Source organism: Alternaria burnsii (assembly GCF_013036055.1).
Source record: "Alternaria burnsii strain CBS107.38 chromosome Unknown 752, whole genome shotgun sequence".
NCBI classification, from domain to species: domain Eukaryota; kingdom Fungi; phylum Ascomycota; class Dothideomycetes; order Pleosporales; family Pleosporaceae; genus Alternaria; species Alternaria burnsii.
Genome location: NW_024066114.1, coordinates 521716 through 538426, shown reverse-complemented (window position 1 = coordinate 538426; position 16711 = coordinate 521716). Strand labels below are relative to the sequence as shown.

The 16711-nt window shown below is 52.7% G+C and overlaps 5 protein-coding genes across 5 annotated transcripts; 2 read left to right on the top strand and 3 right to left on the bottom strand.

The window, feature by feature from the left end:
* Positions 1-118: 118 nt before the first annotated feature.
* Positions 119-1213, top strand: GT037_006269 (ubiquitin carboxyl-terminal hydrolase 2; the record flags this gene model as incomplete). The annotated part of the gene is made up of 4 exons (XM_038931316.1): positions 119-154; positions 201-536; positions 588-718; positions 781-1213. The coding sequence occupies 4 exons, from the start codon at positions 119-121 to the stop codon at positions 1211-1213; spliced, it is 936 nt and encodes a 311-aa protein (XP_038785813.1).
* Positions 1214-1779: 566 nt separating this feature from the next.
* Positions 1780-3864, bottom strand: GT037_006268 (uncharacterized protein; the record flags this gene model as incomplete). The annotated part of the gene is made up of 1 exon (XM_038931315.1): positions 1780-3864. One exon carries the CDS (start codon positions 3862-3864, stop codon positions 1780-1782), a length of 2085 nt encoding a protein of 694 aa, XP_038785812.1.
* Positions 3865-5026: 1162 nt separating this feature from the next.
* On the bottom strand, positions 5027-8129 carry GT037_006267 (chaperone protein dnak; the record flags this gene model as incomplete). Its single annotated transcript, XM_038931314.1, has 2 exons — positions 5027-6050; positions 6100-8129. The coding sequence occupies 2 exons, from the start codon at positions 8127-8129 to the stop codon at positions 5027-5029; spliced, it is 3054 nt and encodes a 1017-aa protein (XP_038785811.1).
* Positions 8130-8779: 650 nt separating this feature from the next.
* GT037_006266 (uncharacterized protein) lies at positions 8780-13191 on the bottom strand (the record flags this gene model as incomplete). The annotated part of the gene is made up of 7 exons (XM_038931313.1): positions 8780-8928; positions 8988-9519; positions 9574-9668; positions 9726-9859; positions 9996-10187; positions 10535-12588; positions 12643-13191. 7 exons carry the CDS (start codon positions 13189-13191, stop codon positions 8780-8782), a joined length of 3705 nt encoding a protein of 1234 aa, XP_038785810.1.
* A 1017-nt stretch (positions 13192-14208) lies between these two features.
* GT037_006265 (uncharacterized protein) lies at positions 14209-16238 on the top strand (the record flags this gene model as incomplete). The annotated part of the gene is made up of 7 exons (XM_038931312.1): positions 14209-14381; positions 14418-14859; positions 14987-15384; positions 15554-15854; positions 15924-15938; positions 15986-16048; positions 16098-16238. The coding sequence occupies 7 exons, from the start codon at positions 14209-14211 to the stop codon at positions 16236-16238; spliced, it is 1533 nt and encodes a 510-aa protein (XP_038785809.1).
* Between the last annotated feature and the right edge of the window lie 473 nt (positions 16239-16711).

Sequence of the window (16711 nt, the reverse complement as noted above, 5' to 3'; positions counted from 1 at the left end):
CCTCGGAACCGTTCCGAATCGCGGGCCGAGCAGTTGTTCCGGCGGCGCCTTCGATGGCGTAGGTTCAACGCAGCGACAACTCATAGCAAACCACACCGCTCTACCTCTACGCGCAACTATGTCGGGAGGCTGGAATACTATCGAGTCTGATGCTGTGAGTGTACAAGTTCTTTGAGAGAATAGCTTGCTGACTATCCTAGGGTGTGTTTACATACCTCATCGAGAAACTCGGTGTTAAGGGCGTCGAGTTCGAAGAACTCACCTCTCTCGACGCTACGGCCCTACAAGCCCTCGGTACCCTTTACGGCGTGATCTTTCTCTTCAAATACCCCACGGGCGAGAAACCCAGCGACGTACCGAAAGATGGTACCTACGACCATGAGGCGGCAAACACCCTCTTCTTCCCCGCGCAAACAATACAAAACGCATGCGGTACACAGGCGATAGTCTCGCTTTTGCTGAATCGAGAAGAGGAGGTCGAAATCGGCAAGGAGCTGAAGGAGTTCAAGGAATTCGCTGGTGACTTTCCACCAGAGGTGCGTCAAGTCAGCGAAGCACCAAGATAAAGTAGCTGATAAGGAGAACAGCTACGTGGAGAAACACTCTCAAACTCGGACCTCATCCGCGAAACCCACAACTCGTTTGCGCGATCTTCACCCTTTGTCGACGAAACACAACGAACAGCCACCGAGGACGACGACGTCTTCCACTTCATCGCGTAAGCCCACCCTCGGTACCCCAAGCAGCTATAAGAGTTGAGCTAATAGGACGAACAAACAGTTACACAAGTATAAATGGCAAACTCTACGAACTTGACGGCCTCCAACCAGCCCCTATCCTCCACGGCGCCTGCACACCTACAGAATTCCCCAGCAAAATAATCCCCGTCCTCCAACGCCGCATCGCCCGTTATCCCGCCACAGAAATCCGCTTCAACCTCATGGCTTGCTGTCGCGACCTGCGTATCCGCGCACGCGAAATCGGCGACGAGGACGAACTCGAAGAGCAGGAGGACAAGCGCGCCAAGTGGCTATGGGAGAACTCGTTAAGGAGGCATAATTTCGTAGGATTTGTGGGAGAGCTGCTGAAGGGCGTTGTGAGGGCGAAGTTGGACGCGGGTGAAGGCGAGTATGAGTCGTGGGTCGAGGAGGCCAAGGGCAGGAGCAGCAAGAGGAGAGAGGAGCTGAGGAAGCAAGGCATCGCTGAGGATTGAGCTGTTGGAGTGCGGTCATAGTGTATGATCGGGAGAGACGAGGAATGGGTTTGTGTACAATGATGTTGCATGGGACAATCTGTTGGATACAAATCTGATAATGATGAAGATCTGTCTCCTCTACTACCAGAGTATCCGTGATACCGAGTTGTCTTGCAGCTTACTCTGTTCACCTCCATGGCATACATCTACTGATCATGGTTAGAGATACTTAGGGAAGCGCCCACAAAACTCGTCTTAGAGTCTAAGCACACTTTTTTGTCATGACACACACGAACGAGAGCAAACATTGTAATAATATCAGATCTTCATTGGTATAGAACTGTCTACAACTATGCAATTCCCAGATCCAGGGTTTCAACACCATGCCCGCTATGCCTGAATTATGCCGTGAAAGGAAGATTAAGAAAGCCGTTACAACAGTAAAACGAGAGGGATATCTTCGTCGAAATGCGCTACATAACGTCATGAACATGAAACATGATATGGTAGGTGAGTGTGGACGCTTGAGGCCTTGAGTGTATGCGTGATAAAGTGGAAAGAAAGGAAAGCATGAGTGGCCGTCGCTAAGCCGATGCGGCGCAAAAGGCAAGCGAGGCTGGGAAAACTGCCTCCAGAGCGCAGGAGGAAGCTTCAGTTGGTGTTTGGTCGACGACGATGTTGTCTCCCATGGTGGTGGGAGCAGACTCTTCCGCAAGAGGAAGCTCTGCTACAGGGCTGGTAGATACTTCCTCAACAGCCTTCTCGTTAAGAACGACCTCAGCCTCAGCCTCAACAACTTCAATTTCCGGGTCCGCAACAGCAAGAACCGGGATAGTAGTAGGCGTCTGGAACTTAGTGACTGTGAAAGTAGAGTAAGCCGTAGCAGTCATAGTCGCCGTAACAGGATTCGGCATCTGGGCAGCAACCTCGGTAGGTAGCTCGAGCATCTGCGACGACAATGGCGATTGTTGTTGAGCAGCCCGCATACCCATCGCGAGATATGCGACAGCGACAGTCAACAGCAGAATAACGAAGTTGCGCTTGTCGCTCAGAAGAAGGATGGCATAGTTCTTCAGCAGCGTGCTTAGAGGGATCTGATCCGATCGAAGGCGGTGAGAGGCTTCAGCCTCAGCCTTCTCTTGTTCCTTGATAGCAGACTCAAGGGCGCGGAGGCGTTGGGCTACTGCGTCAGATTCGGCGATTGCTTTAGCTTCGAGCTCGAGACGGACAGCTTCTTTCGCTTCGTTGAGTTTGGCCTGAAGATCTTCTTCAAACTTCTTCTTTTCGGCCGCCTTCTCCTCGATACTTTTTTGTAGAGCAGCGGCGGCCTCCTCGAAGGATTTTTGTAGTTCGGCTTCTTCTTTACGCTTCTTCTCGTTGGCTTCCTCTTCTAGAATCTTTGTTTTGGCTGCGGCTTCTTGAATTTGACGTTGGAGTTCCACCGTGTATAGCTGCTTGCGCTTGTCTGCTTCTTGCTCTTCTTGAGCCCGGCGCTCTAGGGTCTTGCGGACTTCTTCGGGGATCCAGGGGTGTATCTCGACATCACATCTCTCCATGTCATTCCAGCATGCTTGCCATGCGGCAGATCGCATCAGACCGTTGGCGGCGTAGATCTTGATGTCCCATTTCCGTGTACCTGCACCGATACCCTTGCCAGGCTTCTTGAGTTCACGGTGGCAGTCTATGCACATGCTGTGGTCACCGTTGGCCGAAGTGTTGCTTCCTTCGGTCAAGGTGCCTCCACTCATACGACTGCCCCGGCCAGTGTTCTCATCGCCGACGCTGGCGACGTCGTCTTCGTCTTCCCGGTCGTCCTCGTCCTCAGGTGGTACAAAGTGACCGCACGGAAGCAATCGGGGTGTCTTCAGCTCCAAGCTCTCCAGGATGCGTTCCTCAAGCAGGTCGTATTCATCCCGAGGATGCGGGATGAGAAGGCCACGTCGCATCAGAATGATATCCTGTAGCTTCTCCTCCAACAGCTTGTAGTTTTCCACTAGCCAATCCGGCATGATCCTAGCCATGATGTCGTGCGAGTATGGTACCTGCATGGGCAGAATGGTGACATGTAACAAGACAAGCGGTGCCTGTTGCGGTGTGGGGGTAGGTCTCGGACTGTGAGGCTCCCGTATGCTCCTTCTGCGTGACCCGGTAGACTGTCTTGTTACGTCGGACTCGGATCTTCCGCTTCTGCTGGGTGTAGCCAGCTTGAAGGATCCCTTCAGCCGTTCCTGTGAAGTTTGATGTGCGAGCATTGGTGGAGGCGACGACATCTGCATAGCGCGAACAGACTCTGTATTCCGGAAGCGCGGGCGTTCCTTTCGCGCTCGTGCACCAGCTTCATTGGCAGGCAAGACAGGCTTGGAAGCTATCGAGGATTCTGAGGGGATAGCCGAGACGAAGCTGTAATTTGACATCATTCGTTGTTGTGATCCGGGGCGTGATGTGTATGAGCTGCGGTAGGGCTGTGGTTCGTCGTCGGGCTCCTGTTGCTGCAGCTCAATGCTATGTACAAGGTCGTGGGCCATTGGGAACGAGCGTTCCGAGTGGTACGAGTCACTGCCCTCGAAGAGTTCCGAGGGTGACATGGGTTCGCGATCCTGTGGGTCTTCGTAGATGGCGAATGAGCCAAGGCCCGGCTGCGGTGAGGGGTGGTGCATAGTAGTAGTCATGTCGGACCTTGTTGTCGCTCTGTGCAACAATTCTTACAAGCAGGTGCAACTCAAGGTCGTGAATGAACAATGGTGGACTGGGTAGAAATCAAGTTCAGGGATCCCATCATCTGAAATTCATCGAGAGCCGAGGCGGCACCCGGTGGGGGGTTGGACGAGAGGTGGTTGGGATGGCTAGTGCGTGCGTTGTCGACGTGTCAAAAGCGTGCTGGCGTTTGTTTACCACACCGACACTTTAGCGCGGCACGGTTGTTGGGAGTAGCCGCAAAAGGTACAATAACGGTGGCTAGTCCTCTCCAGCCCCATACTTTCTGCACACCGCGAACGCTTCAATTGTTAAAGCGCACGGAAAATCGTTGACGCGCTGTTCCCGCTTGTATGTCTCCGTTAGTATTCTTCGCCTTTGATAGGATCTGGGTCCCTCTTCATGCAAGTGCAGCCTCATTCTGCAACATGTAACATGACTACTCAAAGATAACCAAACCCCCACCAGACAAGAAACCATCGCAGGCGCGCATAGCGACAGGCGAAAGTGAGCAGCAGTCAAACCTCGAGCTATTGCACCGACTACTTCATCCACCAAATACAAAACAAATGTAGCTCCAAAGTCAAACTTAGCGTACCACGGTCTACAACAAACCTCACGATGCACAGCAATTTTGCCCAAGTTTCGCCAGACGCTTCTTGTCCACGTATCGCTCTGTGGGGCACTACCCCTCTCGTTCGACTCATTCATCACACGCACACGAACAAAGACGTGAATATTCCACCACCACAATAGCCAGCACACCCTGCATCGGCTCACACTTCCGTACAAGGCATACTCCGCACCTTACATGATGAGATTCATCATGAAGCCCCTGTTCGGTGAATCTTGAAACAAATTGCAGCATCCCATGTTTTCTTCTGGACTAGACATATGCGGGAGAAGACTAGGCTCGATGCCAGCTCCATATGCATCCCGAGTCGATTTGACTTGCATGACAGATGTTTCCAAGTGCTCAGCTCGTAAGGTACTATGACAAGCAGACTGAAGATCAATAAGAAAAAGAAGGTGAACCTTTAGCACTGAATACGTTTGCATCATTTACATTGTCATCCAAGTGAATCTAACAACCTCGATCTAACGCTAGACTTTCCTCATCATTGGTCTGCTTCTCGTCTACAACTCATCCGGTCCACCCTCTCTCCCCTCTTCCTTCTTCTCCGCATTCTCAGCGTAGATGCCCGCCTTCCTCAATGCTTCATCAATCTCCTGCTGACTGGGCGCTTCACCCCCATGCGCCTGATGTTTGATGTCTCCATTCTCCATGTCCTCGACCTGCTGTTGAGAGTCCGGGTGAGGATGTTCTGCCGCAGCAGGCTTCTCAGTTTCCTTGGTTGCCTTTTTGGTCTTGCTGGGCGATTTCTTGGCCTTGGACTTTGTCGCCTTGGCTTTCGTAGTCTTTGACTTGGAAGATTGCGTCGGAGGCTTGAAGTGCTTCATTTTCTTCATCATCATGTCCATGACGACATCATCTAGCTTCTTCTTCTCGGCCAGAATGTCCTTGACGGTAAAAGCCGGATCGTCGGTGGGTGTGAGTTTGCTCTGCTTAGCCTCGTTCTCGTCAAGCCATGCTTGTGCTTTTGAGGCGTAGTCCTGGACAGTCTTTAGGTCGTCTTCCGTGTAAACAGTAGGAACTTCAGTGATTTCAGGTGCGGCGGGTGCATCTGCTTCGTCGTCAAGCTCGTCCATAGGGTCGGTAGATGGCGAGGCGGCAGCGTCAGCAGAAGCCTTAGATACTGCTTCACTGCTCTTGGAGCTCTCGGCTGATTGCGTCTTGATCTGGCCATCCACTAGCTGCTCGACTTCCTTGATGTGAGCGATGGTGTCCTTGAGTTCTTTGATGGCGTCAGGACGCTTGGAAGCTTCGTCTTTGCGCTTGAGAACGGGGTTGACAATGTCCTCGAGCTCCTTTAGCTTGCTTCTGAGAGTCTTCTCATCTGCGTCTGCTCCGCCAGAGTACATCCACTCTGAAGCGGCTTCAAGCGTCGTCTCGAGTGTCGAGCGAACAGCAGAGGTGGAAGCACCGATGAACGACTCATCCTCAATGTAATCACGCGCACGGTAAGTGAAGGCTTCAAGCGAGTTCAAGACCTCTTCGCGAACGCGGCGAGACTTGTCTGACGAATCGAAAGCAGCGAGCCTATTCAAAATTAGCATATGAAGAAGTCGAGCACCGTCCACGGACTCACCTGTCTTGCATCCTCTTTAGCTCCTTACGAGGGAACTTCTTGTATCCTAGCTGCTCAACATCGTATGTAATTGCCGATCGAATGGTCTTAATCTTCTTCTCGCCAGCCTTCGCAGCGTCAGTGCTCTCGGCACCCGCCGAAGACGAAGACGAAGAAGATTTCGAGGACGACTTGGAAGCGGACGAAGAAGACGAACTCTCACTCTCCTTCAACGGCTCCTGGTCCTTCTTGCCACCCATTCCAAACAGGTTCTTGACGCCATCAACAATCCCGCCCTTGACCTCCTCGCTCTCAGTCTCGCAGGTAACCCACGCGGCCAAGACTTCAGGAGTACCGGTAATAGGGCTAAGCCTGACTTGTACGTAGTTGTTAAAGGAATCGCGGTCGCACTTGTCGTCGTTGATCATATTTGTAACAACCTGAGTCAGGTTACCGCTCTGGAAGTGAAGAGTGGGCTCCTTTGACACCTCGCCGTTAGCACCAGGGATGGCCTGGTACATGGTGAACTCAAACTCGCCCATCATCTGGAATGGCAGATCCTTGGTCGTTCCAAGCTTGGTGCTGGGAGTGAAGATCTTCTGGTCGCGGTCCTTCATGTTAAACATGTACTGGTAACCGTGGTTGTAGCCCTGAGTATCCGAGTCACGAATCTCCTTGACGCGGAAAGATGGGCTGAGACCAGCGGCCTTGAAAGCGGCACCGAATACGGCGGCCTCGTCGGCGTTGACATTCGCCCTGATCTTACCCTTGCCTGCGACAGCCTCAAGACGAGCCTGGACGAAAGGTGTACGGCTTGCGCCACCGTGGACGATAACGGAGTCGATGTCAGCGAATGTGAGTCCAGCAGCTTCCAGAGCCTTGTTGATGGGTCCATCGATGCGTTGGGCATAGGTAGCGGCAAGCTCCTCGAACCTAGCGCGAGGGAGTTTGTATCGGAAGTCAACATCCTCGTAGAAGCTCTCGAAAAAGGACGTGGTCTCCTTGTTGGCGCTGAGCATCTGACGAACCCTCTCAGCCTCCTTGAAGAGCTTCGCAGCGGTACGTCCATGGGTCTTGACCTTGTCGGCGGTGAAAGAAGCGCTCTTGGCAGCAGGCAGCTCAACGAAAGTAGCCACCATATCGTCGACAATGAGCGAATTGAGCGCATCACCTCCAAGAGTCCTGTCCCATCCAGTGCCCATAACCTGAACCTCCTGGATAGTCTTGTTACGCCTTCCAACGTCCTTGACAGTCCTGCCTTGGAACTTGAGAATAGTGGCAGACAAAGATCCAGCACCCATATCAAAGACCAGATTGATCTCCGGCTTGCCATCCTTTGTAACATCAGGGAATGTCCTGCCTGTAGCGTAGTTGAGACCAACAGCCAGACCGTCCGACACGACGCTAAGCACCTTGAGACCAGCCAATCTTGCAGCAATCTCAAGTGCACGCCTCTCATCTACCGTGTAAAAGGCGGGGACGGTAAAGACAACGTCCTGGATATCGTATCCCTTGCCTGCGAGCGCCTTTGCGTTCTCTCTGACGTTCTTTAGCTCCATGGCCAATAGCTCCTCAACTGTGTATGATTTATCCTCTGAAAAGACGCCGCTCTGGAAGCTAACTGTCTTGCGACCCTCTGTGCCTGTAACCTCTAACGCGGGGTATCTCTCCTTGTACGTGCCCACAATGTCGCTCTCACTCGATACACCAAGAAGGTGTTTTAGGTTTGGGTACACATCGCCTGGGAATCGTCCTTGCAACGCAATCGCGTCGCCGCCGTAGAAGCGTTCGGGGAATGAGCCAGCGGGAAGCGCACCGCCTTTCGACGGTTTGAAGGCAACGGCCGATGTTTCTTTCCGTTTCGAGTCTTTGGTGAGGACGATTTCGAGGGGAATGCCAGGCTTTACTAGTGCGGCTTTGATGTATTCGGTGCCCAGATCGACACCCAGCACTGCTGAGGCGGCGGATGCGGTGGACGAGAAGAGGAAAAAGAGACCGAGGAGGACTGTTCCGGGCGAGAGGCTACCTCTCCGGCGTCCGGGTGGCGCCATGATGTGTGGTGGTGTGAGAGAGTGCAATGTGTCGTTAACGTGCAGGCGCGGGAGGGTTGTAGTGGGATGTGAGTCGCGGGGAAGGAGCAGGGTATGTATTCGAGTAGCAAGCCTCGATAGAAGAAAAGAGAAGGAGTGGGAATCTATCCCAAGAAAAAGCGGTGTGAATCAAGTGTCGGTCGAAACCGTGTTTCTTCTTGTCGTGTAATCGGCGGGCGGTTTCGTAGTAAATGTACTTGGGGTCGAGCTACCCTGTTCCGAACTTATTTGACACCTGGTCTTTGTCAAAAGGCCAGTTTGACGTTATATCGACCAACGCACGTCACGAGTTAAGATTGCTGTTTTATCTAAAGCTTAATTCACTGCTGCCTAGAGCTGCTTTTGGAATGAGGACATTTGGTCTTATGTAGTTGTTTTGTCGAGTACTATGCACGACTTTCGAGATCCTTTGCGTGCTCTAGCCAATCACATCGTCAGGACACCCGTCTTCGCCGCAATGCAGGAGCGCGACCATGTCCTCTACTTGCAACTTGCAGCCACGCTTCATGCTCTGCAGAATCATGCATGTGTCTTTTGAGACTCACACTATATCCCAGTTGCCGCTGTCCCTATACACTAGCACCGTCGATGGTACCTATAATACCGGTCCATCATATCCCACGGTTAAACTCCACCATTCCATCCTTGCCACCGCGCTCATGAAACTCGGGCTCAAGCGTCTTCGCACTAATAGCTTGACGTTGTGGGAACGCAGCGAGCGCAAGCGGTAGTGCGAAGATGGACGTCGTGAAAATAAGTCCTGATACGTGTGTTAGCCAGCCCTAACACCATCTCACAGATACTTGCACATTGACTCACCCAGGTTAACAGGAGTCACCATCCTAGGCCTCTGCTTAAGCCACTCGGTCTTCTGCAGCCTAACAAGAATCAGAGGAGGCAGCACCATGATCGGCGTTGCATTGAGCACACGGCTCAGCGCTGTTTCTCCCACTGCCAGTGTGGCCGCTTTCTTGCTCTTTCCCAATGGCTTGATCTCGAGATCGCCTGTATCTACTCGCTGTCGCTCAGCTTCTGATAGCGCGGGGTACACGTCGATGCCCTGCCTGATCTCCTCGCCGCGCATCAAGAACACATTGAGCGCCCCCGCTGTTGCGACAGCCGCAAAAGGCACTAACCGACCCGCGATGACTTTTGCATTGGGCGAGAGGCTCTTAAGGCGGGGCACCAGCGCGTTGAGACCGAGTGCAACACCGCAGGATGCGCTGACGGCGGTGAGGTACGACTGGACGATGGTCGAGGTAGAGAGCGGGACCGACTTATTCGCGTTGGAGAAGTTGATTCCGACGTTGACGGACTGGTTGGTGACTTGCCATCCTAGTGTTCCCGCCGTCTGTACACGATCAGTATTGTCGTCCCGTCTTAGCATAGAGCTTCCCGTACGTACCCCAAGACCTGGTGTAAGCATCCCAGCCGTGACGACCAGATTGGTCAGAACAAAGCTCGACATGCGGAAAGGCAGAAAGACTGGCTGTCCCGTGTCTTGCACTTTTGTCAGCGTCCTTGCCCTTCATCGTGCCATTGCGCTGGTTGTAGTACCTGGATGTATGGTAGAGTCGATGATTTTCTTTGCGTTCCACAGCTCCGGTGTCATATCTGGGATCTTGCCCGTCTTGTACGCGGTGACGAGCTTCTTTGCATTTTCGAGGCTGGCTGACGAGGTGAGGAGGGTTCTGTTCGCGCGTTTGTCAGTTGTGATCTGAATGGACAATTGAGACAGAGAGAAGTGATTAAAAAGCCATGAGTCGTGGTACTCACCACACCCCAGCATCCGCAAGGAAATATTATATCCAGCGCGCAGTGTCTCACCTCGGATCTGATATATTTGCTGAGTGCTGCACGCGACCCCAGTATGTGCCCAGATCGTACTGCGAGACGGGCAAGTCGCGGTTTCCAGGTAACGAGGACGTCATCTTGACGAATAGGAGGATGCGAAAACCGCGGTCGAAGCAAACCAAAGCCTCAACAGCCCGCAGAGTCGCAACGAGTTGTGGATGAGTCCTAGCGTGGGTAAACGCAAACAACGATATCGGCGATAATGCGGAGCGGGAACTAACGACAAGCGCAGTAGCGACAAGTTTAATGATATATCTGCCTTTCTAACTTCCATCAAGCTTCCAACCTCAGCCTTACTACAAAGCTAGTGCATCTCATGCTATCAAAAATAAATGAATACTGTGCGCGTGCATGCAAACAACGCTCTAAAATGACTAGAAAGCCCCGCCGATGGCTGTCTCCAGCAGATGCCAAACATTAACGCGGTATGAACATTGTAAAAACAAGCGCTTTTATGCAACAAAATCAATTCCGTATCCTGTCGTCCATCCTCTATGGCTCATTTCTTTGACTTCTTCTTCGATTTGCCATTGTCAGGCGTCGTTCCAAGTATGTCGTCAAATGTCTTGTTGGGATCGTGATTCGACGCGGGTCTCAGCGAGGGCGAGCCCATGGGCATTGGCGGGGCTACACCAGGAGGCAAAGGCAACGCCTCCAGCCCGAGGTTCATGACACTCTCCCGCCGCCGGTCGGGGCTCTGAGATCGTCCACGGGCAGCGGCTGAAGGGTCCAGGAGGCCAGGTGGCGGGGGTAATGGTGAAGCTTCTGCGTTCAGCTCCTGCATCGCGGCGTTGAGAAGTGTATCGTTTGCTGCCCATTCTTGTGCCTTCTTCCAACAATGAGATCGTCGGAAGGTGCCTTCAACTCCGTGTTCGACAACATCCGTTGGTAAGCTGACGACCTGTGCTCCTCCTGCTACACCAAACCATGTTCGAGATCGTGTTGTGTCCTCCCGAGCCCACGGTACACCGCTTCGAGGTACCTCGCACAGGAAGTATTCCACACCCTCGGTAAACCGGACGCCGGGTGCATCAACGATCAACATGGGTAATGACTGGATGACGGCGTACAGGAACAGCCACTGTCCCGACCGCATATCCCACATGTCGTCCATATTCGAGCCCGTGGCTTGCTTGAATTCAAACTGGCGGAAAGCCTCCAAGAATGGTGTTTGCTGTTCAGCGTCTGCATTGTGCGATTGCTTTAGCAGTTTTGCTACTTCGTCTTTGTGTAGCTTTTTCCCACGTGCTTTCGCATCCTTCTTCGCGTCGCCTGTCTTTGCGTTTTGCGAAATGGGATATAGTGGCAGGTCAAAAGGAATTGGTGGCGCGACTGGCGGCGTGCTACGGTCGTATTCGCTCAAAACCTTTCTCAGCGCACGTGCGACAATTGATTCGATATCAGTTCCCTCGTCTTCTGCGATGAAGCCGTCCGCGGTGCGATTCGTCAAGTTCTTCCTGTCCACAAGGAGGTCATACAAGTTGGACATGTCGTGGTAAATTTCCAATAGGACCAATCGGTTAAGGCCACTTGTGGTTAGGTTGTTCTTCTTTGACTTGGCTTTTGGTAGCCATGAACCGTACTTGTGCCGGTAGTAGTCCATAACAAAAGATTTGATCGTCATGAAGGCAGCCCTCCATTTTTTGAAGCTAATGACCTTGCCTTCGCTTGCCATGGCGCTGTTCATGATACCGGAGAAAATGTGCGGAAACTCAAAGTCTTTGAGCTTTCCATTGATGGTGGCTTCGCGGTTGTCCAGATCCATAGCAGCACGAGCTAGTCGCGTAGCACTCTTGGGGCTGATCATGGCAAATTTGGGCGAGTCCAGCTCTTTGATGCTGTCGTACTTTCCAGCAGCGTGGACAAAGCCTTCCGTGTATAGCGACATGGACCGCAATCTTTCTCCTAATACAATGGCTTCTATCGTCTTCTCGCGGCTGTGACGGACGTCTGCCAGAGTCAATTCATCGACATAGCAGTCGAAGCTCGAAGCAGCAACTTCGCCAAAGGTAGATCCATCAACGTTGGAGAAGGCATAGTGTGACAAAATGTCTCCTATCCGCAGGAATATGTCGAAGATGTCTGAGTGACGCTCCGTAGCGACCAGCGACTGGCCAATGAGAAAGGCGAAAAAGTTGCGGTAGGTGACCAATGTGTCCGTGTCGCTTGCGTTTAGTTGCGGCTCGTGAGGCGTGATGTTTGAGTCTGAGCTCAGCGAGATCGGCATGTATAGATGCTTTTCCGTGTACTCATCATCGAGGGCGTCGCTTAGCGCTCTGGACCCCTTGGATATCGATTCATCCGAGCTTCCTATCTGGCTTTGGTCGGGAGATGCGGTCCGTGATTGTTCGCCAAAGGGTTCACGAGACACGCGTCGCGACGTTCTTTCTGCCAGATCTAGCGGGGGCACGTTCCCATCGCTGTAGAGGCTGCCATGTACGAGGCGGGTGAGCAGCTGTGATGCTGCGTATACGGACGAGTCGATACGGAAGGAAGGGCCCTTGTCAGATGTGCGGGGAAAGAGGTAGACAAACGTGTCACCTGCATCGTCCCATAGTTCAGGCACCTTTCATCTCGTCAGCACACTCGGCACCATGTTGTCAAGATCAAAGAGGACTACCTTTTCGCCGTTCAACAAGAAGGTCAGGTTGTATGGGACCTTGCCCTTGTGTCCGACTATCCACGCAAGCGGGCTGGCATTGCCTGACGATGTTCTGCTGTGCGAGCCATTGAGCCCCTCAATGCCACCTGGCGGGCCTCCAAAAAGACCGCTCTTCCTGCGCAGTTTCTTGAGTTTGCCTTCAGAACTTGGTTCTAAGCTCGGCGTTCCTGGTCGACTGCTAGCGGGGGAAGATGCGCGCGAAGGGACCTCGAGCGGCGGCGGCGGCTCCAGCGGCTCAAGATCGGCAGGGTCGACTGGCTGGATAGTGGGATTGGAAAGAGACACTTGACGTGGAGAGGCGGGTGCAGCTGGTGGAGGGTATTCGGGCGTCAGATGTGACGCCGAGGAGAGGCGGTTGCGCACTTTGGTCAGGCGGCTGCTGGACTCTGACGAAGCAGGTGTTGGGCTCAACTTCGTATTCGTAGACCCTGATGACGGTTCCGACGACCCAGACGATCCGAACAAACTCGACAGCCGACGGCTCGACTTCTTCTTGTCTCCCAACATGGCGAAACAGTCTACTCTTGGTCTACGCGGCTCAGGAGGAGCGAGAGTTGGGATATCGTAAGGCGCAAGAAAACACTATGCGCTCATTAACATAGGGTCGACAAAACACAGCGGATAGCAAACATGAGCACCACACATGCAGGGCCCCGGACCGGTCAAGATAGTATATAGTCAAAGGGAAACAGAAAAGCTTAGTGAAAGAACTAAGTGATCTATATTTGAGCTGTTGCAGATCCGGCAGTGTCGCAACCATGCTAGTGCACGAATAACGTCAAAGGTTGGGTGGCCACAACGTGGGTCGATCAGTGTCAGCTGTGATTGGTTTTTCCCTTCAGTCTGGAGGCTGTATTTCCACCTGGGTACGCCCGACCGGCCACTCAGCGGCTTCTTGGTTGTACAAAAGGACCCTTTGCCAGTGTTGGCTCACACCTGTGAGCACCTGCGCCTCGTACTGCGGGCAAGGCCCACCTCATCCACCGAATCGGACCCATGCTCAGCCGCGTCGTGTCAACTATTAGTTGTTTCGAGTCCTTCCCAGCCTTCAAGCATGCAGCCATCAATACAGATTTGTGTGACGCTTTGAACGGTGTGTATGTGTCTATAGAGCCGCAGCTGACATGTCGTGTTTTTTGTGACTATTTGCAACATCGGTGTTGACTATTGAAAGGCGCGGCGGCTTCAATCTTAAGCGAAGGGATGACGTACCATCCCTAATCGATAGCGTGCACCCGAGGCCTCGTGGCTGTCAAACACACGTGCAACGAACCGCGCCTTACGTGTGAGTAGGCGTGGGAATGACATACCGCATGCGTACTTCAGATTCCATCCAGATGCTGCCAATGCTCATCTCCGAACTTCGCATCTGATATAATCTCACGACCACCACGATATTGCTCGCCTGAGTCCACTCTGGTCCATACTTGCGCACCAGCCACTTCGGTTACGTAGCCGTGTTCCGAAGCCGCGTTATCCTCAATGCTGAACACGGCCTCATCAGCACTCGATACAGAATTCAATATGGGCGGCGGAGAAACTATCGCGGACCAAATACTTAAGACGTTCGCCCTACCGGACGTCGTCGGCTCAAAGACTAGCTCTAAGAAGCTGATCAATCTTCTAAGAGGGCACGTGCTCCTGCTTTTCATGCAAACTCGCATACCCTTTTGGGACATGACGCGGCCCAATAAGACGTATCGCAGCCCCGAGTGATCGCTGACAGGCAACAGATGGCCAAACGTGTCTTTATTGCCTACGCAATTGCTCGACAAAGCTGCCCATGATGTACTCCAGAAGAAGCCTATGGCGTATCCTGCCATGTGCTATGGACCCGATTCAGGTGATCCCAGGCTACGCAGCAACATTGCGCAATGGCTCACAAAGTTCTACAAGCCTGCGGACCCAGTATCTGAAGAGCGCGTATGCATTTCCGGCGGGGCTTCTCAGAACCTGGCCTGCCTACTCCAAGACTTCACAGACCCTGTATACACAAGGAATGTTTGGATAGTGGCTCCGGCCTACATGCTTGCGTTCCGTATATTCGAGGATGCTGGGTTCCACAAAAAACTCCGGGCCGTGCCTGAGGACGAGGAGGGTATTGACATGTCGTATCTGAGAAGTCAGATTAGGCAGAGTGAAGAGAGAGCGAAATCCGAAAACAACAATGAGCCGGTGAGTCGTTGCCAAAATGACGTTGAAAATTTCTGCCGGAGTTGGAGTTTGTTGTAACTTTGCTTCAAGATTATGCTCCCTTGAAAATGCGTTCACCTGTGCATAGCATCACTGACAGTATGGCCAGCAATTTAAACCTCCGAGGCCTTCAAACAAAATTTACAAACATGTCATTTATGCGGTGCCAGGGTTTTCCAATCCTAGTTCCAAGACCATGAGCCTAAGGAGAAGAGAGGGGTTGGTACGTCTGGCGCGAGAGTATGACGCTCTTATCATTACAGACGACGTATATGACTTTCTGCAATGGCCATCAAGTCTCAGCCCAAGTACACTTTCAATCGAGAAAGCTGGTTTGCCCCGTATCGTCGATATCGACCGATATCTGGACGGCGGCGCCGAAAGACATGGCGCTGATGGGTTCGGCAACGCGGTTTCAAATGGATCATTTTCCAAGATCTTTGGCCCCGGGTTACGGACAGGCTGGTGCGAAGGAACGCCTAAGATGGCATACGGGGTGTCGCAAACGTAAGCATGCCTTCTGACAAGCTCTTCGAATCTCACTCTTGCTGCGCGCCATCGCTCGTGCTAGATCTGAGGTACCCGAGATCGGTACCATGACGGCTAGATCGATTCCGACGGCCGACTCCACAGCCATGTCTCGCTCAAACGGGCAGTGACAGCTAACGTGTTCCAGAGGATCGAGCCGTTCAGGTGGAGCACCCAGCCAGCTGACAGCCTGCTTTGTGGCCGAGACACTGGAGACTGGAGAGCTCCAGCGCTACGTGTACGACAGACTCCAGCCAGTATATGGTAATCGGTACCGCCGTATGGTGGAAGGAATTAACAAGCACCTCATTCCACTAGGCGTCAGCATTCCCCAAACCGATCGCGAGATTGTTGGTGGATATTTCATTTGGCTCACGTTGCCTTCTCCGCTGAAAGGTGCCGTGGTAGCACAACGCGCAAAGGAAGAGGAGAATTTGGTGGTCGCACAGGTGAGTACGAACCACGATTTACGTTCCAAACCCAGATGATGAGCACGGCTAAAGACGACGCTTGTACAGGGCGAGATGTTTGAGGTGAGTATACTTCTCCGCTACCGTGTGCTCACAGCTGACAGATGTAGGTACCCGGCGACACCGAACATGAGGGCACGTCTTTCAGCAACGATATTAGAATTTGTTTCGCGGTATGTACTACTAGGTTGGACCTCCGAGCCGTCACTAACATGCCGCTAGTGGGAAGAGGAAGACATGCTTGCTGAAGGCATCGAACGACTCGCCACGATTATTAGCCGCATGCTAAATGAAGAGGCCAATGGAGGTCAGTCAACCCATCGTATGGCTGCCCAAAAAGAAGACGCGAAGAACTTGTGGTGATTGAGAGGGGAGCAAGAAAGGCGAATGAAATGGACGATCGGGGAACCTAGGTGAATCGCAACCCATCAGCCACAATCTAGATCATGCGCAAACTCTCGCAGCAGCGCAAGGCAGTTGCTACATAGCACGGTCTACACAATATCATTCGTCGAAGGTGCTATAATAGAGCCTTAGAGAGGTTGCGTTAAGCAAAGGGATCTGCAAGGCCAGCCTTCGGGTTTCATTAAAACATCCCCCATGCCCCACACCAGCACCCTGAACGAAATGAAAAGCAGTATACCCGGAGCCGGCGCGAAACACTGTGACCGTTGGACATGCAACCTAAGGCGGCGACTGGCACAGTATAGCGTAGTTTCTGATGCTTGTGTACCTGCATAAGGAACTTTCGGAGCGCGTCACGTCGAGGGAAGCGATCAAGTTGGTGTTCGGCACGAGCTTGTTCTGTCCGCAAGGCTCGTGCAATGTTGTGCACA